We start from the raw sequence: 25427 nt of genomic DNA on the forward strand, positions 1-25427 counted from the left end.
GCCCTTATGTGTGAGCAGGCAGTATGCCATTGTGGGATTCATTGGCACTAGATAACAGCATTTGTTAAAGGCTAAATGCTACTACTTGACTTTATTCATAACTTGATAAGCTTGATGTGGTTGTCACACATAGAGTAATCCATCAACTTGTGTGCCAGTCTTAGCTAGAACACTCATTTATGAGACCAGTCGTTTAGTGTAAAACATTTTCTTCCAAAATAAGTGGACGGTTTTACTGTTTATAGCATGAGGGAAAGACTATAGGCTATACGAGTGACTCTTTTGGTCATTGTTAGCACTAGTATGTATCTGTTGTCTGTCCTTAAATGTGCAAACTTCAATACAAATATTCTCTTCATGCCTCTTCAGGGCATTGCTGTTAAACACTTAACCCTTTATAATTAGTTGACCGGGATCCCCCAGGACTCAGTAGATCCTCTATTATCTCCCCGAAAATAGATCTGGGCAACCTGAAATATGGTTAGGTGCGTACTGCGTACCATTATAGTCTGATGCCTGACCATGAGTTCCCGGTTTGATTCTTGGACCGGTCGGATCATTTGCTGCGTGTCACTCCCCTACATTCTCCACTGACTGTCGAGAACTGTGAACTGCTCATGGCACCAAGTTCACACTCGACTCTCGACACAGCCCTTGATGAGCACATCTTGAAATATATACAAAAGACAGACAGAGGAAAAGACAGAGATTCTGTGAATTTATAGAGTGATACTACATATTTGTCTTTTAAATTTAAGTTACCGGTAGTTCATATTAGCCATTAAGGCCTAATTTAGTGGCTTTAATTGGACTGCCACTTGATGACAGTGGAAGTGTTCTGTCCCGTGTGAGCATGTGGTGCTGGTATATTTAGTACTGACCCGGTTACTATGGAAACAGGATATATAGGACACCACCGAGTGTTTCTTTTCCACAGGAGAGAGTTGGCCGCTTGGATTCTTGTGATGACCAATCATGTTGTATGTGAGTTAGCAGCAGTGATGGGGATCAGAAGGGTTCTCTGTTTGAGTCCCTAGGCTATGTGAGAAGAACTGGTAGAGGGAGATAACTGCTTTCCCCTCCCTCAGCATCCACTATTGAAATGTGCCAACTGCTCCAATGGAGCTGCTCAGTCAGTAGCAACCAATGCAAAACTGTGGGTTGACTGGGCAGATCCCAGGTGTGCGTAATAATAATGTATGTAGGTGTCCACTCTTTTCCTGCAATTACTTGCCAAGCCTCTCCATGTATATTCATAGCTCTTGGCCAGCTTTTGTACAAACCAGGACACAGTACGTGGTTAAACATTTCATCTCACCACCAGGATCAATTCAATATTAATTTGTAATCCAATAAGTTCAGGAAATGGTTCTGTTAATATATTGAAAAACGTGTTTTAATTCCATTGTCTAATATGCCTGTTAAGAAATAATTGGGAATCAATGTTTAATCACATCTGCTGGTTCTATTTACATTTTAATTTGTTGAAGTGAAGGTTAATTGAGTCACCTCTTGAGGTGTATTGTTTGTGTGTGCTGTGCTAATGTGGACCTCAGCAATTTCTACTCCTGGGGGCTTAAATCCATGTGTATTCTGTCTTATTAATGATAACACAAATGTCTGGAATGTTGTTGTTTTTTCACCCCACCCATCTAAACAGTGGACATGGGCAACCGATGGCTTTGCACATTCCCTTCGTAATCTAGGTTTAAGGATGGAGGCCGTGGGAGATATTGTTATATATTATACTATTATTTTGACAACTTGAGACTTGATTGGTTTGTAAAATGGTGCTGACAATGATGATGATGATAATAATGATTATCTTGTTCTTGTACATCTGTCCCTCCTTTCCTTGATGTCTCCCTCTCTCTTCCTGCTGTTTGTCCTTTCCTTGATGTCTCCTGTCTCTCCCCAGACGGTGATGGTTTCGCTAGAGGGTCTGTCCAAGGTAGTGGACCCTTCACAGCTGACAGCTGACTTTGAAGGCAGCCTGGAGTACAACCATGATGAATGGATTGAGGTGGGCCTCTCCTTTTTTTATTTAATGTTATGTTATGGTTTTTCTTTTCTTGTCTTTTCTTTTCATTTATTTTCACCTTGTTCTAAATTTTTTGGAGGGTTTCTGTTTTTGTCTAGACAATTTTTGTTTTGTCACTAACAAAAACATTAAATGCCATTAACAATGAACAGAGTTTAATGTTTGTTTTGTCTGTCACTGAGCAAATCGGCATATGCATGTTATGTTATGATATCGCGATGATGTAAGATGATAAGGGTTGGTAATGCGCCCCTCACTTCACACAGGTGTGATTTCTAGACAGTAGATGAAGCAGAAGCAACAGTAAAATCCACCATATCATCATAATAATAAAATAAAACACCTCCACTTCTCCAGGTGCGTCTCTCCTTCGAAACGTTCGCCGGGGACGCGGCGCGGGCTCTGTCCCGCCTGGAGGAGCTCCAGGAGACGCTGTCCCAGCGAGACCTCCCACGCGACCTGGAGGGGTCACGGCGGCTCATGGAGGAGCACGCGGCGCTGAAGAAGCGAGCCACAAAGGCGTCCGTGGAGGAGCTGGACGCCCAGGGGCGGCGGCTGCTGCAGCGGCTGCAGGCGCAGACCGCCGGAGGGGGGGTCGGCGGCGGGGACGGCGGGGGCTACGGTAACCGTGGCGTGGGCGCCAGCGGCGACTCCAACGACCACCACCACCACCACGGGTTCCACGCCGCACACGCCGACGCCCACAACCTGGTGGCCAAAGTGACGGGCCTGTTGGATAAGTTGCACGGAACGCGGCAGCATCTGCAGCAGCTGTGGCACATGAGGAAGCTGAAGTTGGACCAGTGCTTCCAGCTGAGGCTGTTTGAACAGGATGCCGAGAAGGTGACAGAAATGTTCCTCTGGTGTTAGCTGGTCGTATTGTCAATATACACTTATTTAACTAGTTTATTTAAGTACTAGTATTTGCACATGAAACTGCACAAGTGAGCTTGCATGCATGCATACTTAACCTCAGGCTTTGAAATTAATCTTCAGCATTGGATGGTTGTGTGTGTCGGCTTTCCTTCGTATGCATATGCCCATTGGATCTCTTGCATGATAAGGCAAGTCACGTCAGATTTAGAGATTTCACAAGGCATCGCATAAGGCATGTTTAGATTGTGTGTGTGTGTGTGTGAGTGGCGTGTGAGTGTCTGTGTGTCTGTGTGTGTGTCCGTGTGAGTGTCTGTGTGTCCGTGTGTGTGTCCGTGTGTGTGTCCGTGTGTGTGTGTGTGTGTGTGTGTGTGTGTGTGTGTGTGTGTGTGTGTGTGTGTGGAGCTAGTGAATATAGTTGTAGGAAGTAGGAACATCATTTAGCCAGAGGCAGATGGAGAGGCCTGCTGGGGAAGAGTGTTTGACAGTCAGGCAGATCTCTAATTATGCACACACACACACACACACTCACACTCACACTCTCTCACACACACACACACACACACACACACACACACACACACAGTGATGTCCTTTTATTGTTGTTCCTACTCATTAGACTCATTAGAGAGGGACTAGCGGAGGACTAGCCCAGGGACATGAGCACACAGATGACTGATGAGGGCTTTAAGCTAATTACAAACACCAAGCAGCAGGCTCTCTCTTATTTTCACTGCTGTGTGAGAGAAGGAACCATTTCAGGGCTTCAGCATATTTTAAAATATGAATTTTCCACTACCAAGTGTTCACAGGCTCTCATCCATAACTTTGTACTGAATAACATGTCAGTTGAATCCATAATGTGGTGACTGGAGCCGTGGTATAGTCTCCTAAATGTAGAGTCATTGGGCGGGTAGGACCACTACGGGTTGACAAGAAGGCGCTTAATTGTGCAAGAAACCCGTGCGGGTCTTACGGCTAGCAGCTTTAAAATGGTGTAGTAACAGCTGTGTTTTCATCCACTGTCCCAGTAAGCTGCATGTGGCCTTTAATGGCAGCCTGGATGATCCTGACCCTACTTTGACATACATGGAGTACATGGAGACCAATTGAATTAATTTCCTTTGTCATTCGAATGTCTGTAGCTGACGCGTTATTATGGATCCTACCGCAGCTCTAGGCAAACTCCACTGTGATTGGCCAGTAGTCACTGTGATTGACAGACATTTCTCGTTTTTGCAACTATGCCTAAGCCTAACCCTAACCTCAGTAAAACTAGACCTAAACCTAACCCTAACCTCAGTAAAACTATATAGACCTAAACCTAACCTCTATGCCTGCCAATCAGAATCTATCCTAGAGCCGTGGTGGGATTCATAATCACGTGTAGCTGACTAAGGTGACATTCACACCAGAGAGCTTTGCTGCGATTAAAACGAATCCTGCTGCGCATTTTCAGAAAGTGCACTTCGTTTGGTAGGTGTGAAGGCCCATTCGAATCCTAATGCATATCAAAGAACCGCATTCTACTCCGAGCAAAAACGGGGGTTTCGCTTCGCTTCCAATCGCACTTGATTACGATTCGGTGCAGGTGTGAATGCACTCCGCAGTAAATGAAGGAAATGAAGCAAACAATGTGGCGGGTGAGGAGCTGAACACAGTTGGAGACGGAGAAGGCATATTTTCCGCAGCGCAAAGATGTCCCGTTACGATGTACATTAATCATTGTGTCGTCCCAGACGGCACGACACATGCACGTTATGAGTATAATTTTATCACCATAGATTTCACTGTGTAGGCTAGTTTATGCTGCGTTTCCAATTGCTGCGGATGACAATGTGAAGGCAAACCGCAGCAAATTAAATATGCAACAATCCCAAATTCTCCGTCCATTCGCATCGATTCTACCGAAGTATTAGGTGAGAATGTGACCTAACATAGCTCTATTCAATGTCTGCATGCAGGAGAAAGTTAATTGCTAGTTCTTTGTCACTTGGGCTAATCCTATACAACTATAACTTATATGGTAAACCTACTTTATAACATATACCGGTATATACATTTGTATCATTGCATCTACAGATAGTTAAACCGAAACTAGAGTAATTTGTTAAAATGTTGCATTGTGCTACTGTACATACATTTATGCAATATCTAATTCCACTGGAACCTAATATTGCCTCTTGGGGGCTGAACATCTGGCTGACTGTGTGTGGGATGCTTTTCTGTGGTGTTGTGGGTACTGTAGGCTATTAACTGTCTTCTTAAACCTGTCATTCTGTCTCTGTCTCTGTCTCTGTCGCTGTCTCTATCTCTATCTCTATCTCTGTCTGTCTGTCTGTCTGTCTGTCTGTCTGTCTGTCTGTCTGTCTGTCTGTCTGTCTGTCTGTCTCTCTCTCTCTCGCTCTCTCTCTCTCTCTCTCTCTCTCTCTCTCTCTCTCTCTCTCTCTCTCTCTCTCTCTCTCTCTCTCTCTCTCTCTCTCTCTCTATGGGTAGACCCATTTTAATGCTGGTATATTCTCCCACTGATCTGTTTGTAGATGTTTGACTGGATCATGCACAACAAGGGGCTTTTCCTGACCAGCTACACAGAGATCGGAGGGAACCACCAACACGCCGTGGAACTGCAGACCCAGCACAACCACTTCGCTATGAACTGCATGGTGAGATACTGTCTTTATCGCCCCACTACGCTGACCTGTGTAACTGTGTTTACCCTTTGGTTTATTCAGTTCTTTCGCTGAATATTATCGAATCACTTTCTCCTCCACTTCCTCCACCCTGTCCTGCTCGGTCATGCTGCTGTGTCTCTCTGAGCTGGCCCGTAACTGACCCATATCGCCGCCCTGCTCCTGTCATCGCCTTGCAGCAGCCTCGTGCTTCTACACTGCACCATGTGTGCAGCTCTGCCCCCTATAGGCTAGCCCAGCCCTGGCATTATAACATTACCTCAACCTTCTGTTCTGCAATATTATCGCCCCTTAGCCCCGATCTGCCCTCAGTGCTTTCCCAATTTGTACACTCTCATTTAACTGTACATGTACATCTGACACTCTGCTAGGCCTCAACTCGATCATCTCCTCCCAATACTGCGGTTCTGTCTCTCACCCTGCCGCCATGCGCACACTGCCCCCTCACTCCCCTCCCCTCACGTCGCGTCGCGTCTCATCACATCACCTGCAGCCTTACCCCTCCACGCTCAGATCCTTCTTCAACTTCCTCACTGCGTTTCCCAGAAGGCCTTTGTGCTCTTCTCTTTTTTTTAAAAGGTTTAAAAATAACAAATATCACAAATGCCTTAATGCCCCTTCTCCTCTTCATAGGCTAACATGGAAATAACCAGGTCTATTTTTCTGAGCTTCCAAGCTGTGAATAAAGGCATCAACCTCTAATTGATATAAATCCAAGTAGTATTTTCATATTCTTTATTATTAATGTAAAAGACCTTTAGCAGTAACATCAGTACAGTTACGACGTAAGTACCATGCACTTAATTGCTTCCATGAATGTCCACTCACTCTTCAGCCAATCCAGTGTCAGATTGTCACAGGACAGTACAGCATATACTTAATACATACATAACAGACATGAGTCACATGACCCTGGTATGGCACCTATGAACTCCCTCTGTCCTGTCTGTCTCTTCCGTCACCATGTGCTGCTTTTGAACACCTCCCATCATCTCTCAGGGGCCACGTGACCTGGCAGGGGAAAATGAGGCCGCTGTGTGCCCAGTAATAACCTGCATACAGGAAGTGTATATGATGGCACCTGTGCCGGTGGTGGTGGGGGCTGGGCCTATTTTTGGATTCCTCTGATTTCTCACTTATGATCTCAGTTTGTTGTTTTTCTTTCTTTCTCTCTTTCCTTACTTTCTCCTCCCTCCATGTTTTCCTTCCTTGTTGAGGTCTTTGATACAGCACCTGGAACAGTGGCGCTATAGCTACGTGTATGTTCAGTAGCCTGCATCTCTTGTGCTAGCCACTAACCTCACAAACCTCCCCTGGTGCTTGAAATAGTACAGTGGCAGGGGTCAAACGGTCACTCACACCACAGGCATAAGTGTTCGTGACTAGCTGCCATCACCCATTGATGGACCAGTGATAACGGCACGCCAGTGACATATTAAGAGTGTTAACAGCTACGGAATTTTCACTATGGTGAAAAATAGACCTCTTCATATTTGACTGTGAAGAATGCCTTCTCTGAATAGAGACACATTTACAGCTTAAACAACTCAATTTACAATTTAGGTATTTAGCAGATGCTCTTAATCCAGAGTGATTTATAGTAAGCAAGAACAAAAAACATGGTAATACATCAAATATACGTACATATAAAAATAGTCATCATGAATCATACGTAAGCTCTGTTTATCACACTGCCCTTGATTTGTAGCTAAGAAGTTCCCTTCTTCTGGCATTGTTGTAAAATATTGCTTTGAATGTAAAAGTAGAGTTGAAGTATGAAAAAGGGGTCTATTGGACCACATGGTGTGTGTGCAGTGTCTCTGTTGGGCAACCAGTGAGATGATTCTAACTCTGTCACTGCTGAACAAAGGGGACAGGATAGGCCACCGCCTTTAGCTACTGTAGTTGTATCAGCTTTGGGGACGAAGAGGGACCACTAATCCCCTGAGCCAACAGTGGTGTAAAATAGAGAGGAGGGCACTGTGTGAACACACACACACACACACACACACACACACACACACACACACACTCACAGAGCTGGGTACACAGAGGGAACCACTGCTCCCTCCACCCATTATTCCACAGGATGCGATGTTTCCCCTTCCTGTTGCCTGCATGACTGGCTGGAAATACATAGTGTCAGGCTCATGACAATGTTTTTGCTAGCTGGACAGCGTGTTTACATGGTGCATGTCGGGTTGGGTTGCATGCGTGTGTATGTGGTGGCATGTGTGTGGAGGGTGAGTGTGTGTGTCTATCTATACAGTATACACAGATGGAGTGTGATGTCACCAACCATATGCATCACTAGAGAGTATCTGTCATGGTAGTACTTGCATGTTTTTCCTCTGTACTGCATTAATATGCAAAGTTCTGCAGAGGGGTCTGAGATGCGGTTGAAATCGGAAACCAGTGTTGGGGACTTTGTTTGATTATGTCATTGATAAGGTGCCACATGCATAATTCAGAAGATGGAGTTGTTTGGCTGTTATGCCCCCTAGAGGAAGCACTTTGGAACTGCATTGTGCAACTCAAGATTTGATTTGTTTAGTCCTAGATTGATGACATTTGAGAATCATTGACGTAGTGTAGACTGTAGAGGGATGAGTCAAACTTTCACAAAGGTCACAAGTACAACTGTTCATTCCTCCATGGACTCCTAGAGGAGGCATATTGTAATAGTGCTAGTTTTAGAGGCGGTAGATGGTAGTACCATCACTACCATGTAGATGGTGATGGTCCGTTGCAGAGGCTTTCATGTTGTAATGTGATCCTACAGTGTAGAGGTCTTTTCTTGGTATGTGTTTCTCTCTCTCTCTCTCTCTCTCTCTCTCTCTCTCTCTCTCTCTCTCTCTCTCTCTCTCTCTCTCTCGGTCTTCATCAGTTTTAGATTAAGCATGTACCACCTAGTATGTTCTCACAGGAGGAAGTCATAGTAGCCTCTGCTATTTATTCTAATTCATAATGTGCCACAGATGGAGGAGAAGCTTTCAGACCCAGAAAACAGGATAGGAGGTCAGCCATGTGTGTGTGTGTGTGTGTGTGTGTGTGTGTGTGTGTGTGTGTGTGTGTGTGTGTGTGTGTGTGTGTGTGTGTGTGTGTGTGTGTGTGTGTGTGCGTCCTATGACAGACCGTGCCCACCGCTGTTTATTTGAGAGAAATTGGACACACTGACTGACTGCCCTTGCGAAGTTGCGAGTGAGACATAACAAAATAAAATGTGACATATTATATTTCGTTGTGTCTCACATGGATGATAACATTGATGACATATTGGAAAATATAAGCAATGGTGCTCAAGTAGTTAGAAAAGTCAACAGTGGATGTTTGGATTAAGGTTTAGGGTTAAATCCAACCAGCATTATACCCGGGTCCTGAGGTCTCACTGCGTAATAATGATCCTAGGGAAACAACCTAGCAAAATAAAAGCCCAGGTAGCACTTCTGCAGACCTGTAGCTGGTTTACTGCAAGCCTAGCATCCCATTTTCATGTGAACACGCCAACAAAGAGCCATAATGGAGTCCTGGAGCAGTAATTGAATAGAATAATAACAGGCTGTTAACACAGTCATTAATTAGTGTTTGCTGATCCGTGGCTATCTACACAAAACAGCTTGGAGTCCATATATAAAACGACTGAAACACGGAGAGGGGAATGGGTTTGTTTCTATTATTCAGGGGTGTGCCTTCCCCAAGAAAAATGACTATTTAATGTCCAGTGAGTGTGAGTGTGTGTCCTCTGAATGTTGACCCTTTTATGAAAATTGTAACTCTGTATTATTCATATCCTAATTTAGATTCTGGTGCTGTTTCTGTATCTCAGTCCCATTATCTGCTGCCTCACCAAATGAGTGTGAATAGCAGCACTTACTTGATTGTAGTTGATCAGGCAATTAAAGGAAAACACCTGTTCTGTATTTTCACCTATATCTCACTCTCACTCACTCTCTAGGTGAGTAGTGCAGCAATTTTGCTTTTGTATCGAAGAAACGTTAATCTACAAATGGGAGCTTGGAGTGTGCAGACTTCTATTTATTCTGTATCTTCTTCCACTGTTGGGTCCTGCACCTGCCATTCAGCTGGATGTGCCAGTGTTATCTTACCTCATACCTGGAGTGGAGGGAATTAACCCGTACCACATCGTATACTATAACGTGGGAGGCATACTATGGTCCGACGGAGCATTGGTTCGACATGCGTCCGCACCTCGGACTAGCGCCTGCTCCCGTGCTTGCGGTTATGGTTAAGGTTTGAGGTGGGTTGTCGTTTTTCGGACCAATGACTAGTCGGACCAAACACATGCACCCCTATGACGTCAGTTTGGTCCCAAGCTAGCTGCTGGCTGCATCTATATATCAACAATTATTTTATATTCTACCTATCTACCCGTCTTTGTCCCGTACAGAATGTGTATGTGAACATCAACCGCATCATGTCGGTGGGGAACCGCCTGTTGGAGTCTGGCCACTACGCCTCGCAGCAGATCCAACAGATCTCAGGCCAGCTGGAGCAGGAGTGGAAGGCCTTCGCTGCAGCGCTGGACGAGCGGAGCACACTGCTGGAGATGTCTGCCACCTTCCACCAGAAAGCAGACCAGGTACTGTGCACGCACGCGCGCGCACACACACACACACACACACACACACACACACACACACACACACACACACACACACACACACACACACACACACACACACACACACACACACACACACACACACACACACACACACACACACACACACACACACACACACACACTGTCTAATGAAATACGTGTTGTAATGCACTTAAGAGTAATCTTAGACACGGCACCTGTCCGATAAATTCGTGAGGTGGATAAAGTAATGCTAAATGTATGATTCCCAACTGTTTTGCACAGAAGGAGAGAGTGACAAAGAGAGAGCGAGATAAGAGAGAGGGAGAAAGACAGAAGGTTATAGCGAGGGAAAGAGACAGAAAGTGATGGAGAGAGGGCTATCCAGACTGACTGAGCACCACACAAGCGCTTTATGCCATCTGTCTTTTGTATATTATGTGTGATCCATATTTGCAGGCAAGCCTAGAGGCCTCTCTGTTGGTTTTGTTTCTCACTAGGTTTTACCACAAACGGTCTCCGCTTGATCACACTGTTTCTGTGTTTGAGAAGCACGCACGCACACTCGCATTGCACACACACACGCACACACGTGCGCACACACGATTGATCAATCAATCAATCAATCAATCAATCATTCACAGCAACTTAAAGGGCTTAAATGACTAGATTCTCTATGTATTATTTTTATTCTCCTGTATCTTCTTCTGCTCCTCCTGTTCCTCCCATTAGAGAATTATCACTTGTTTTTTCATCATTATTCTGTTGAAGAACTCTCTGCTCTACTTTTATGCCCCCCTCCGTTCTAGCTCTGTGTACTGTAGCAGTCTCTCTCTCTCTCTCTCTCTCTCTCTCTCTCTCTCTCTCTCTCTCTCTCTCTCTCTCTCTCTCTCTCTCTCTCTCTCTCTCTCTCTCTCTCCTCTCTCTCTCTCTCTCTCCCTCTCTCTCTCTCCCTCTCATTCTCTCCCTCTCTCTCCCTCTCATTCTCTCCCTCTCTCTCCCTCTTATTCTATCTCTCTCACCCTCTCATTCTATCCCTCTCTCTCTCTCTCCCTCCCTCTCTCTCTCTCCCTCTCTCTCCCTCTCATTCTCTTCCTCTCTCTCCCTCTTATTCTCTCTCTCTCACCCTCTCATTCTCTACATCATATTCTCTCCCTCCCCCATAGTCTCTCTTTGTAGCTGAACTGCACAGGGTCACAGTGACACAGGGGAGGTGACCTGTTCTAGATAGAGAACCTGGAGATGAGTGTGCTAGTTTTGGTCATAAAACAACATGATCAACACAAGTACTGTCTGTGGTCCAGTTGCCAGGCAAACGGGTGAACAAATGAGAGCAGAAGTGCTCTGGTGGTCATGTAAATGCTGTCCAAAATACAGTAAATCCCACTGTAGACTGTTTCAGGCTGTAAACAATAACACCACTGTTCAGACACTTCCGTTGCCCTGGGAAATGAGACAAACTAACAGGGAAGCAGCTGTTAGTTAGCTAACTCACTACGGCCTACAACATGTCCATGATATTCATGATGTATTATTAATAATATTATTCATGTATATGCGTGGTGTAACTGCTGAGGGGCAGGATGTTTGATGTGGGTTTTCACACGTCCTCCCACTGATAATACCGTATGAACTGTAAACGTGTAAATATGTTTCTACGCCCACTATTTACTCCAAATTATAGTGTATCAGCAACATAACTGAAAGAGTGTGTGTGTGTGTGTGTGTGTGTGTGTGTGTGTGTGTGTGTGTGTGTGTGTGTGTGTGTGTGTGTGTGTGTGTGTGTGTGTGCGTGTGCGTGTGCATGTGCATGTGTGTGTCTGGGCTTTTGTGTGTGTGTGTGCATGCATCAGTACATGAGTAACGTGGAGCCGTGGTGTAAGGCGTGCGGTGAGGGAGAGCTGCCCTCTGAGCTCCAGGACCTGGAGGACACCATCCACCACCACCAGGGGGTGTATGAACATATCACCACTGCATATTCAGAGGTCAGTTCAACCACGTCACTATAATATATACGTTGCTGTACAGCCAAGAGAGCAATCTACGAGCACACAAGATATGGATTCATGCAGCGATTATGTTCACATTTTCTACTATAAAGTCTCAATGCTTAAAGGGACCATCGGATTCATTATGAATATTTTTAAGACCCAAAGTGCAATTTTTCTTACCAACCAGGATTATCCAACAATCCAACAATGTACCCTAACATTCTCCTGCCCATTGATCCATTTATCGATCGATCAATCAATCAATCAATCAATTAACCTACATTTCACCCTAAACAACCTAAACAGGTAAGCCAAGACGGCAAGTCCCTATTGGACAAGCTGCAACGACCCTTGACCCCGGGCAGTGCTGACTCTCTGACGGCGTCGGCCAACTACTCCAAGGCCGTGCACCACGTGCTGGACATCATCCACGAGGTGCTGCACCACCAGCGGCAGCTGGAGAACATCTGGCAGCACCGCAAGGTCCGCCTCCACCAGCGCCTGCAGCTCTGTGTGTTCCAGCAGGATGTACAGCAGGTACGTGGATGGCACGCACGCACACACGCACGCACGCACACACACACACACACACACACACACACACACACACACACACACACACACACACACACACACACACACACACACACACACACACTACAGAGTATACATGAATGACACCCAGTGCTCGGATAGTTCATTGGTTTATTCCATTTAAAGCAACTTGAGCCTTTCTGCATTAAACTAAACAGTGTTCCAATAGTGCGTGCGTGCGTGCGTGCGTGCGTGCGTGCGTGCGTGCGTGCGTGCGTGCGTGCGTGCGTGCGTGTGTTTGGAGGGGGGCATGGGGGGGGGAGTCCCATTGAATATGTGATGAATATTTTACTGTACTGCAGAGCACCATTCATGTAACACAGTGTGTGAGGGGGGTTTTGAGGGGTTTATAAAAGCCTTCCTAGTTGTGTGAGTGAGAGCTCCCTCTCTCTCTGCTTAGCAGAGCTCTGGGATAGAAATGACTGAGTCTCTCATCTCTTTCGCTTGTCGCCCCTTTTCTCTTGGTAGTGGTTTCCATGGTGACGCAATTTACTGCCACATAATGTGTCGAGGGCATTGTGCGTGCGTGTTTGGGCTTCCGAGTGCCCCATACAAATATGATCTCAGGCCTTGATAATCCTGTGAAAATATATACAGTAGTAGCACAGGGACTGTGATCAACAGCTTAATAGATAATATGGAAATTAAGTTAAGGTGTTCTAACCTGTTACGACACTGATAATTTGGTCTGCTGTTATAATTATGCAAACAATGACTCTCAATATGTCTATCATTTAGGAGAGAGAGAGAGAGAGAGAGAGAGATTGATTGCAGAGAGGAGAAGGATGTAGGATATAGGCTTGTGTTAGACTAACTGCTGTGGTCTGAATAGTGCCATCACAGCCAACTGCGCCCTCTAATGGTTGGACAATAAGACTAGCTGCTGAGCTCACTTAATCAAGTTCTGGAATTAATTCCACTGTCTTTTGTATTAATGATACAATAATAATTGTTTTAGAAATGTAGGGATCAGTCATTTTGAAGCACTTATGTCCTGCTCCTTTATGTTGTCCTGATAGTTATGTTGTCCTGAATATACAATTATATTTGTATTACTCAATGTTTATTTATTCATCTGTGTAGTTTCAAGACTATATAATAATCATTGTACTGTTCGTAGAGATGGAACTTTTGGAACTCATAGGAGTTTTTTAACTACAATAGAACTATTGACCTACAGTATTGTGTTCTGCAATGACGCATGTTGTTCATTATTCTTTATAAATTTAAAACCTCGCTCACACATTAGTCAGGTGCGCTATCTTAAAACCGTCTATACTGTGTGTGTGCGCGTGTGTTTCTCTGTGTGTGTGTGTGTGTGTGTGTGTGTGTGTGTGTGTGTGTGTGTGTGTGTGTGTGTGTGTGTGTGTGTGTGTGTGTGTGTGTGTGTGTGTGTGCGTGCGTTCATGCATGTCTGCGTATAGGTGCTGGACTGGATAGAGAACCACGGCGAGGCCTTCCTCAGTAAACACACGGGTGTGGGGAAGTCTCTGCACAGAGCCAGGGCCCTTCAGAAGAGACACGAAGACTTTGAGGAAGTAGCACAGGTGAGCTTTTTTTAGGTAAATAAATAGGTAAATAACAGGTAATAAAATCAAAGGTTAGGTATCTTCGAACTGTATATAGCCATAACCATGAATATACAAGCAACTGTGTTTGTAATATATTGTAGCACTGGGCCTTAAAAGCATCATCTTATGCAAATACAATGTAGTAGCTTGAAAATATTACTGCGTTATTAAAATGCATTGAAAGTAGTGCAGTGTAAAGGCTTAGGCATCCATCCTAGATATGGACTCATTCCTGAGCTTATACGCTAACAATGGAAACGATTGTTATTGTAATGATACTGTATGTATGGCATCGTGCTAATGTTCTCCATTCTACTGTACCAAAGTACCTACAAGTGTGAGATGCAGCAATTGCTTGCAGAGAAAACTGGAGAGCACATAAAATATTCACCTCATCTTTATATCGAACATTAACATTACGGTAATGTGACGTTAATGTTAATTCCAGGGTAACCGCGACGATGCCGACAGGCTGCACAATAAAATCCTCATCGTTAATGTATCCATTTGTAACTCTTGAGAGCGTACAGATGGAACCAAATGGCCTTACAGGTTCATTTGGTTCCATCTGCATGCTCAGAGTTAAGTTAGATTTTGCAGTATGTGTACAGCAGAGCAGTGGGCTCACACTGATCTCTGAACACCTATACTAACACTGAATCTGACACTGAGAATGTGCAGATAGAGACGGGTCCATTTGGTTCCATTTGCATGCTCTCAGAGTTACGTTAACACTCAGGATTTTCCTCAGTGAAGTGATTAGCGGTGATGGTGCGCACCTGCACACCGTCACCGCCGCTTCAAAAGGTAGCAGACGCCAATTCTGCACACGGACGAAGGCTGGATAGCTGAAAGGAAAAATAACACTCTTGCCACTTTGTGCGACCCAGTACCTATAAGAGGATAGCACACCAGAGAAGTCAGAGCGTGGTGGTAACAAGAAATGCCTGTATGTCTGACATGACCATTATTTGCAGAACACCTATACCAACGCTGACAAGCTGCTGGAGGCGGCGGAGCAGTTGGCCCAGACAGGGGAGTGTGATCCAGAGGAGATCTACCAGGCCGCCCACCAGTTGGAGGACCGCATCCAGGACTTTGTGCGACGCGTGGAGCAGCGCAAAGTCTTGTTGGACATGTCTGTCGCTTTCCACACACACGTCAAGGAGGTAGGAGTAGTGTATATACATACATGCATGTGTCTTTTTCTTTTATCTATTCTATTCTGTTCTATTCTATTCTATTCTATTAAGTCTCTTTACTCCATAGCTTACTTAAAGAGACACTGAGATGAAGTTAGTCCTATTTGCTCCTGACTTGTCCACACTAGAATGTGGTTTTGTGACATTACAGTAATATGCCACCACATTAATCCTATTGACTTAACTCTGAGAGCCATATATGTCCATTTATGAAATTAGCACTGTGAAATTAGCACTCAGTATAATGCTTATGCTGTTTCAATACCTTTAATGCTGAGCTATACTTTTAAATAATGATTGGAGTAATTTAGACCAGTTTACTTTGAACTCACTGTCCCAGTACAGTACTTGAGGTATGATGTGTGAATTCACTTGGAGCTTTTTGGATGTTCATTGCGTGGTAATAGAGGTGGTGTCACCACTCAGTCAGCAGTTGTTTGAAGTGGCTCCACACACACAGAGTCTCTCCTACAGCCTCCCTCCAGTCACTGTTAACTTTGTGCAATAAATGAAATGGGTAATGAGAGGTTAGCTGCATGTTGCACTATCTATGTATTATTCACTTATCTCTGCGATGGGTGCAGGGGAGCACAGTCATGGTTTAATAGGAGAGAGAGAGAGAGAGAGAGAGAGAGAGAGAGAGAGAGAGAGAGAGAGAGAGAGAGAGAGCGTCTAGTTCCGCAAAAGTGTACCAACCAAAGGTTAATATATTCTCTGTGTACATGTTTTTACCTTCCTTAATAATTTACTGCAACAATTAAAGATAATAATACAATATTTTCTTTCTCAACACAAGTTTGAGGCCTGTGCTGCGTACTTCTGACTATAATTGGTAGAGTGATATAATTAAGATGAAAGTGTTAGTCTAGTGTTAAAGTTAAACACTAGAATAACAAGTTAAACAAAGCTACCTCCTAGGTTTTATAATGTAATAATAATATAATATTCCCAGACAAATATGTAATACTCTTTCAACTCCTGAGTCCCTATGGTTTAAACCAATTTCAGATTTCTACTATCTGGCATCTCATTTCCATCTGATAGTCTTGCACACTGAGAGTAGTGAGGTTAGGGGGCTTTCTATTGAACAGCTTGAGTTGAATGCTATTCCTCTGAAAATGATTCATTTCTGATGATTCATTTCTTGGGCCTCTTGGGTTACAGAGAAGAGAACTCCATAATCTTCAACACCTTTGGGGCATAGCAGGAATCCTAAACACTATTGGGAATAGAGAATGACTCCCTTGTGAGATAACTCCAATGCTTACAGAACACTGAAGAAATTAGTGAATAATGGGATCAAAACAGTTGAAGACACTACAGTATATAGAAGTTATACTGTTATTTTTCAATAAGTATCTTCCAAAATGAAATTTACCAAGATATGAATCTCTTTAAATTCTTTAAAATCATACTGTACACTAGGTCTGAGATCAGATAACCATAGATTTCCCACCTCAAGTATTTGCTTAACATACTAGTATTCTCTAACTGGGGGCTGATATCCTCCGACAGGATGTCTATGAAACACAATTCGCTGGCAGACCTGCAATGATGACGCCAACTGGCAAAATATATTGAAAAGTCTCTACAGAGAGCACAGAACTTCTATCACTCCACTCAGTCTACACAACATTGACAGGAGTCAACATCTGCCATGTGTCCCAAGATAACTGAAGGCAATCTGCTCCATACATGCACTGGATGATTTTTGGAAGTTTGTTATAACCCCAGTTTCAGATATCAGAGTCCAAAATATCATGTGACACCAATCTTTATCTGGATGGGAGAGAGTGTGTAGTGTACGTTTATTTATAACATATAATATTAGTATTCAGACATTATTATGTCAGTGATATATTAATTTGGAAACCCTACACCTAGCATCTGTAGCTATCACCACTAACCTAACCGGGGCGGCCTGGCCCACTGGGTGCGTTCCTGGGGGTCTGGAATGTTCCTGGGACCCCCCGGGGACCCCACATGGTAACTCTGTCATTTCTCTACCGTTTCGGACGCGGGGCGGCACCCTGGGTGCGTTCCTGTGTGTCTGGAACTCCCCCTCCCCAGGGACCCCCACACAGATTTGCAACACTCACTTCACACGGGTGTGATTCTTTTTTTCTGCGTTTATTGGATAGTGTACAGTATGGTGACAGGAAATGGGGAGAGAGATGGGGGTGACACGTGGCAAAGGTCTTCGGGATCGGGAGTCGAACCGTCGAACCGTCAGGCTGGCTTAGCAGCCTAGGTGCCTGGACCGCTACACTAACCGCCCGGGCCATGCTCAGCATGTGTTAACAGTACTATATCCTGTTGACATGAGTCATAGAGACCCATAGAGTTTACTCTGTAAGCATGAGAGACCCCCATTTCTATCTCTGGGACCCCCAATTTATATTGTAAAATCAATGTAACTCTTGGTTCCATTTGTACACTCTCAGAGTTACAGACCCATAAGGGTCCATTTGGTTCCAAACTATCATTTAGCTGGGGACCCCCTGGAACTCCCTTAAGGACCCCTGGGGGTCCCTGGGCCCCACTTTGGGAACCACTGTCCTAGCTCCACGAGCATCTTTGGGTGCATGATTGTATTAACACCTCGTAGGTACTTGATCATGACCTATACTGAAGAGTTTCATTTCACACAGTGAACAGGCCCATGCGGATAACAGCCTGTTGAACTTCGAGTCAAGAGACTGCATTGGTTTGGATATATAGTGTTGTTTAGTCGTTAGCACTTATCAAGAGACAGGATCACTTCTCTAACCATATGTATTCAGGGTTAGCCACTGCTCTATCTGGCCCACTCGATCCTGTGTTATTACTGCAGATTTATGCCAGGTCTTCTTGGTGTTGGTTGGAGCAACAGTGTAGTTACTGATGATGGTAACAGTATAGAAGTACTTGGCATTGCAAACATAATCCTACTTACAGTATGAGGGTGTGGGGGGTAAACAGAAAAATCAACCAACTTGTTTGGAGAGAGAGGGAGAGAGAGTGTGTGTGTGTGTGTGTGTGTGTGTGTGTGTGTGTGTGTGTGTGTGTGTGTGTGTGTGTGTGTGTGTGTGTGTGTGTGTGTGTGTGTGTGTGTGTGTGTGTGTGTGTGTGTGTGTGTGTGTGTGTGTGTGTGTGTGTGTGTGTGTGTGTGTGTGTGTGTGTGTGCGCATTACACGCATGCGCGCGCGCGCATGCGTGTAATGGACAAACAGAACAGTTTTAAGTGGGGTATTTCTCCCAGCGTGCCAGGGAGTATATGCTGTGCCAAGTTACCCAGATGGCTACTCTGTCAAAGTGACCCAGAGATGAGTGAAACAGCAGCTCTGAAATGGACTGCTTAGTTTTATGTTTCCCCATCTTCATCTCTCTCTCTCTATTTCTCACCCTCTCACTCCTGTTGATGTCTCGTATGCTGTTGACAACCGTACTGTCAACTCTAACGTATTATCTGAGCTCTCTGACAGGGCTCCAATCCTTCAGCATTGTCTGTTTCTCTCTAGTCCAGGGGTGTCGAACTCAACTTGGGGCGAGGGCCGCATTGGTCCCTTGATGGGGATGCACACACGCTCGATGTCTCAGTCAGTCACTGCTATAATCTATCTATTTATCTGTCTATGTATGCTCAGACCCAGCCAGCCAGCCACACACACACACATAGTGCTCAGAGTTCAGACCCAGCCAGCCACACACATAGCTCCGTAAGCGAGTGGTTGCACCACTCAAAAAATCTTCAAAAAACTGAAGAGGCTACTGGAGATTGGAGAACCTGATTTGGACATGATCTGATGCAGGACAATGTCACTATGACAGAAAGAGAAGATGGGTCTGGCCACATTCATTCACCCCATAATCTCAGTGGAAATTGGGGAATATGTTGACAATAGTCGACAGCTCTGCCAATTAATAATCGATTCATTGAACCCACCCCCCATATTAATCAATATCAGATACAACTTATAAGATTTTATATTATGCACATGCCATGGTCACATAACCATTATATGTTGAGTGCATGCTTTGATGGTTACAGTTTTATAATCAGTTTTGATGAGTAAACCTTTGTGGAGATCTTCTCAGTTCTCATTGTATGCTAGTTACTGCCATTCAGGATGGAAAATGAAATCCATTTGGATTTGGGGAGAAGTAGTTTTATAAGGGGCTGGTATGAAGTACTTGATATAAAGAGAACATGTTCAGTTCACTAGTCTACACTTTACTCTACACCTGCCTTCATTTCATCTGATTGTCTGTCTGTCAGGCACTTAACAAGCGATCGTTAACTGTGTCTGTTAGAGAGAGGGGCAGAGAAGAGTGGCTTTGCTCAACTTGATTTATACTTATATTCTCCACTCTGATGAAGGTACATGTTCGATATATCATGCAGCCTTACTTATTAGCCTATATTTTAGCTATTTATTTATTTATTCTTTGCTTGAGGCAGGCGGGCCGCATAGGATCACCAGTTTGACCAGTTTTGACCAGTTTGACCAGTTTTGACTAGAGTCTAGTCAGTCTCCCCTAGCTGGACATGGATGATGCACATCCAATCATTGATGCTACTGTACTGCACATTTAGTGTAAAGTAACTAAGTAGGCTACATTTACTTAAGTATTGTACTTAAGTACAATTTTGAGGTATTCTTACTTTTACAATTTGCAATACTTTTACTTCTACTCCGCTACATCTCAGAGGAAAGTATTGTAGGCCTACTTTTATTCCACTAGAATTATAAAACTTGAGTTACTTAGATTGTAGATTGTGATTACTATTATTATTTCAGCCCTATATATATTTCGACCGATCTACAATCTTGTGACCTTGTATCGGCTATTTTCAAAATATTTTTAAGTGGTGCAACCACTTCTACATGTCCGTGTACCTGTGTACCTGTGTCTATGAGCACGAGTATGTTACTCATTTATACCAGTAGGTGGCGCCAGAAACAGAGAGAGGGGTAGTGCTGTGTCTCTGAGAGAGAGAGAGAGAGAGAGAGAGGGGAGTTGCACCACTTGGTTCACACAGGTGTTATTTTTTTAATACATTTTGAAAACGTTTCTGCACAACCAGTACTTTTACTGTTGTCACTTTAAGTATATTTTGATACCAACCACCTGCCAAAACACATTTTAGTCGACAAAATAAACTGTAGATTTAGTAGACTAAAATCCTATGACATTTAGACGACTAAAACTATAGACTAAGGTGACTAAAATATGACTACATCGAAAAAGACAATGACTCAACTAAATCTAAATGTGCTTGTCAAAATCAACACAGCTGTGGACGTGGCTGGAGGAGCTGCAGAAGGAGCTGCTGGATGACGTGTATGCAGAGTCGGTGGAGGCCGTGCAGGAGCTCATCAAGCGCTTCGGCCAGCAGCAGCAGACCACGCTGCAGGCCACCGTCAACGTCATCAAGGAGGGAGAGGACCTGATACAGCAGCTCAGGTCAGTCCTATGGTTATATAGAGCATGGAGAGGACCTGATACAGCAGCTCAGGTCAGTCATATGGTTATATAGAGCATGGAGAGGACCTGATACAGCAGCTCAGGTCAGTCCTATGGTTATATAGAGCATGGAGAGGACCTGATACAGCAGCTCAGGTCAGTCATATGGTTATATAGAGCATGGAGAGGACCTGATACAGCAGCTCAGGTCAGTCCTATGGTTATATAGAGCAGGGAGAGGACCTGATACAGCAGCTCAGGTCAGTCCTATGGTTATATAGAGCATGGAGAGGACCTGATACAGCAGCTCAGGTCAGTCCTATGGTTATATAGAGCATGGAGAGGACCTGATACAGCAGCTCAGGTCAGTCATATGGTTATATAGAGCATGGAGAGGACCTGATACAGCAGCTCAGGTCAGTCCTATGGTTATATAGAGCATGGAGAGGACCTGATACAGCAGCTCAGGTCAGTCCTATGGTTATATAGAGCAGGGAGAGGACCTGATACAGCAGCTCAGGTCAGTCATATGGTTATATAGAGCATGGAGAGGACCTGATACAGCAGCTCAGGTCAGTCCTATGGTTATATAGAGCAGGGAGAGGACCTGATACAGCAGCTCAGGTCAGTCCTATGGTTATATAGAGCAGGGAGAGGACCTGATACAGCAGCTCAGGTCAGTCCTATGGTTATATAGAGCATGGAGAGGACCTGATACAGCAGCTCAGGTCAGTCCTATGGTTATATAGAGCATGGAGAGGACCTGATACAGCAGCTCAGGTCAGTCCTATGGTTATATAGAGCATGGAGAGGACCTGATACAGCAGCTCAGGTCAGTCCTATGGTTATATAGAGCATGGAGAGGACCTGATACAGCAGCTCAGGTCAGTCCTATGGTTATATAGAGCAGGCGGGGTTCACACACAGACTTTCGGGTCGAGACCCGAAAGATAGTTTATTAGTAGACGTTTGCCCCGGGGACCAAAACTATAGTGAAAATAGCAAATCTACAAGCTCACAACGTGTTTTGAGCTTGTAGATCTGCTATCTTTGAATCCTGAAAAAAGTTTTTTCATTTCAAATTCAATTAATTAATTAAAATTATGTTAACTTTATGAACTTAAATACAAATACATTGGACATAAAAAAACAATATTTTTTTAATACTAGTCATTAAGATACTAATATAGATTGAAGTAATTCAAGTGGGTCATGTTTGCATGTTTGGAATTGTAACAGCTGTAATCAATAATATCAGTATTTAGTATATAACCATGCGGGCCACATTAAGTGAAGGTGGGGGCCACATGTTGCCCCCGGGCCGCCAGTTGCCCGATATAGACCAGACCACACATTGCTGAAGTCCACATGACACATGTGCACTTCTTCAGTTCTGCTCTGTATTACGAGTCCAAGGGGCAATTAGGTAGCAGCGTAAAAAACATGTGTGCTTCTATAGTCTATACGGACGGTCTCGTGGTCTTCTACTCCCACAGATAAAACGCCACTTAAGAGCTTCACTGCATCACAAATGAACCGTGCATCAGCTGCTTTGTAGCTGTAGCCGTCATAGAAGTACTACTTTTTTACACTTCAGCGGAAAGTAGTACTGTTGCTAATTGAATTCCATAATAGTTTTTTTTTCCTTTTTTTCTTCCTTGCCTTCTTTTGCGTCTGACATTTGACCCCGTCTACAGTAGACACTTTTGTGTGTTCAATGTGTCATGTGCGCTGTGTGCCGTTATTGGGTCAATCCTCAAGTCTGTGGTGTTTATACTGTCGTCTTTGCAGAGACTCGGCTATCTCCAGCAACAAGACGCCACACAACAGCTCCATGGCTCACATCGAGAGCGTTCTGCAGCAGCTGGACGAGGCTCAGGGCCAGATGGAGGAGCTCTTCCAGGAGAGGAAGATCAAGCTGGAGCTCTTCCTCCAGCTGCGCATCTTTGAGAGGGACGCCATCGATGTGAGTATAATCAGTATGGGACTGAAAGAGAGAGAGAGAGAGAGAGAGACACCATCGATGTGAGTATATATGGGACTGAGAGAGAGAGAGAGAGAGAGAGGGAGAGAGAGAGAGAGAGACGCCATCGATGTGAGTATATATGGGACTGAGAGAGAGAGGGAGGGAGAGAGAGAGAGAGAGAGAGACGCCATCGATGTGAGTATATATGGGACTGAGAGAGAGAGAGAGAGAGAGAGAGAGAGAGAGAGAGAGAGAGAGAGACGCCATCGATGTGAGTATATATGGGACTGAGAGAGAGAGAGAGAGAGAGAGAGAGAGAGAGACGCCATCAATGTCAGTATACATTGGGACTGTGTGAGGTGGGACTGTGTGAGGTGGGTGGGGGCGAGAGAGAGAGAAAGAGGGAGGGAGCACTGCTTCTGTGACACATTTTTATGGGTCCCTTGATTTCTTTTTGTTTCCTAATTCTTTTTCATTATTATTTAAAAACTAATTTAAAAAACATCCCCAATGCCTGAAGAAGGTCTGAAAGCTTGCAAATAAATCATTTGATTGTGCACAGATCCGAGTGTGCGGAGCCTCCCTTTATTTTTTCTTCTTTTGAGACTCCAGCACCTACGTTTCTCAGCAGATGAGCAGTGTTTTGTTTTTTTTTTGTCAAAAAACATCCCCAAAAAAGGAAAGACTCATGGACTAAAAAAGAGAGTAGAGAGTACATTCTGAAAGACCGAAGCACTCGTGATGTGACTTGGGATGAGCCGCTGGAAGGGAGATGATGAAGAGATAGGCTATGACAATGAACTTAGAGACTAAAGAGAAATGAAAGTATGACCCAAAGCCCTTTTCCCCCTTTAGTTTTACCATCTCAACAATCATTGTAACATTAGCCTAGAATCCAGCCTGATTTGCTACGTCTTTTTCTCGAAGTGAGAAAAAAGAATAGATACCAGGATATCTTATCAGAAAAGGCAAGAGACATGGTGGGAAAACGACTGTGACATTGATCTCATAGTGTACATGGCTGTAGAGACAGAGCTCCAGCACGTGGAGGATGCCTATTGATTTATACAGTAAACAACACAGTTGCAGTATTTTGAATACACAGCAGTGCACAGTTGCAACGAAAAACAACAACAATGTAGTTCGACTTAACACGTTTTATCCCCCTACTCTTCTTGGTCCAATTATGTTTCTCCTCCCTGGCCGGCTTTTGGTCCCATTTTTTTATTGAAACACTTCCTCTTGGCTGGGGCTCAGATAGCAGCTGTGAGTAATTTTGATCCCCCCCCCCCCCCCCTCCCGTTTCGTGTGATGTTTATCATAGCAGCTGGATTATATTTGCTGCACCACAAATGGATACACAGCCCACAAATTAGGCATAGCTTTTTATTTTAGTTTTTATAATATTTTATGATTATGAAAGCCTCAAGCAAATAGGCGTGCTGATAGCGTAAACGCCAGTTGCTCTGGGACATTTCCATAACACACATACTGTAGTGAGTCAGTGAATGCATGAGTGAAGCAGTGTGTGGGCATGAACATGTATCAGAACATGTGTGTGTGTGTGTGTGTGTGTGTGTGTGTGTGTGTGTGTGTGTGTGTGTGTGTGTGTGTGTGTGTGTGTGTGTGTGTGTGTGTGTGTGTGTGCGCGTGCGTGTGCGTGCGTGCCGAGTGCGTGCGTGTGTGCCTGCGAGCGGGTGTGTATACTGTACGCATGCTTAAATGCACGTGTTGCAACTTAGTGTGACCCTGAAAGGAATTCATCACCCGAAGGAGGAGATGTCTCATGGGAATTATGGGGTTCGTTACATTTTGGACAAATAGCTTCGTTTTGTCTCTCCAGTACATTTTTCTTGCTTTGCTTGAACTCGAAGATTATAGCAGGGTTTAGTAGGTGCCATGACACAAGTCCACGGGTGCCGAAGAATATACTTTGATAATATTTGGAATTCATCAATACGTGAGTTGCACTGTTCTTGGTGCGTTCTTTTTCAATATACAGTACACCAAGTCTCTTCACCAAAAATAGCAGATCTGTGAGTTTGTAGTTTGGGCGAATGCTCCCCCCAGAATAGGGATGCTGGGGTTCAAGTGCTTAAACGCCAAGTAAACAAGTTATTTTCAATCTGTCCTAATGGAAACGGATATTCTCTCAAGTTTTCCTCGTAACGTACTGGATCTTAGAGGGAAAGATTCACATTATGACATAATGTTCTAAAAACTAACAATGTCATTCAGAGGTGCCGTGGATGATAAAGCTATTTACAGGGGTGACCTGAGCCAAAAATGTTTGAGAACCTTTGGATTACAGTGTTCTTTGTGTGCTGAGAAGGTTTCATAAACCTACATGTAGGACCCACGGTATCTGTTAAACAAAGCATTGAATGGTTTTAATTAAACGTATGTCAGTCATAAAATAAGGCTATGACGATACAAGTGATCTAATGT

At 44.2% G+C, this 25427-nt stretch overlaps 1 protein-coding gene across 3 annotated transcripts in view; it reads left to right on the forward strand.

Annotated features, from left to right (window-relative positions):
• triob (trio Rho guanine nucleotide exchange factor b) overlaps nt 1–25427 on the forward strand; it is a 147530-nt gene that overhangs the window by 56952 nt on the left and 65151 nt on the right. For all 3 annotated transcript variants that reach the window (XM_080768879.1, XM_080768881.1, XM_080768880.1), the window contains 10 exons: nt 1919–2023; nt 2399–2884; nt 5455–5577; nt 10013–10204; nt 12061–12192; nt 12505–12735; nt 14217–14339; nt 15341–15532; nt 20844–21013; nt 22805–22979. In XM_080768879.1, the coding sequence (XP_080625005.1) occupies nt 1919–2023; nt 2399–2884; nt 5455–5577; nt 10013–10204; nt 12061–12192; nt 12505–12735; nt 14217–14339; nt 15341–15532; nt 20844–21013; nt 22805–22979 (1929 nt within the window). The remainder of the gene's footprint in view (nt 1–1918; nt 2024–2398; nt 2885–5454; nt 5578–10012; nt 10205–12060; nt 12193–12504; nt 12736–14216; nt 14340–15340; nt 15533–20843; nt 21014–22804; nt 22980–25427) is intronic.

Source organism: Protomyctophum bolini (genome assembly GCF_963924005.1).
Source record: "Protomyctophum bolini genome assembly, chromosome: 7".
NCBI classification, from domain to species: domain Eukaryota; kingdom Metazoa; phylum Chordata; class Actinopteri; order Myctophiformes; family Myctophidae; genus Protomyctophum; species Protomyctophum bolini.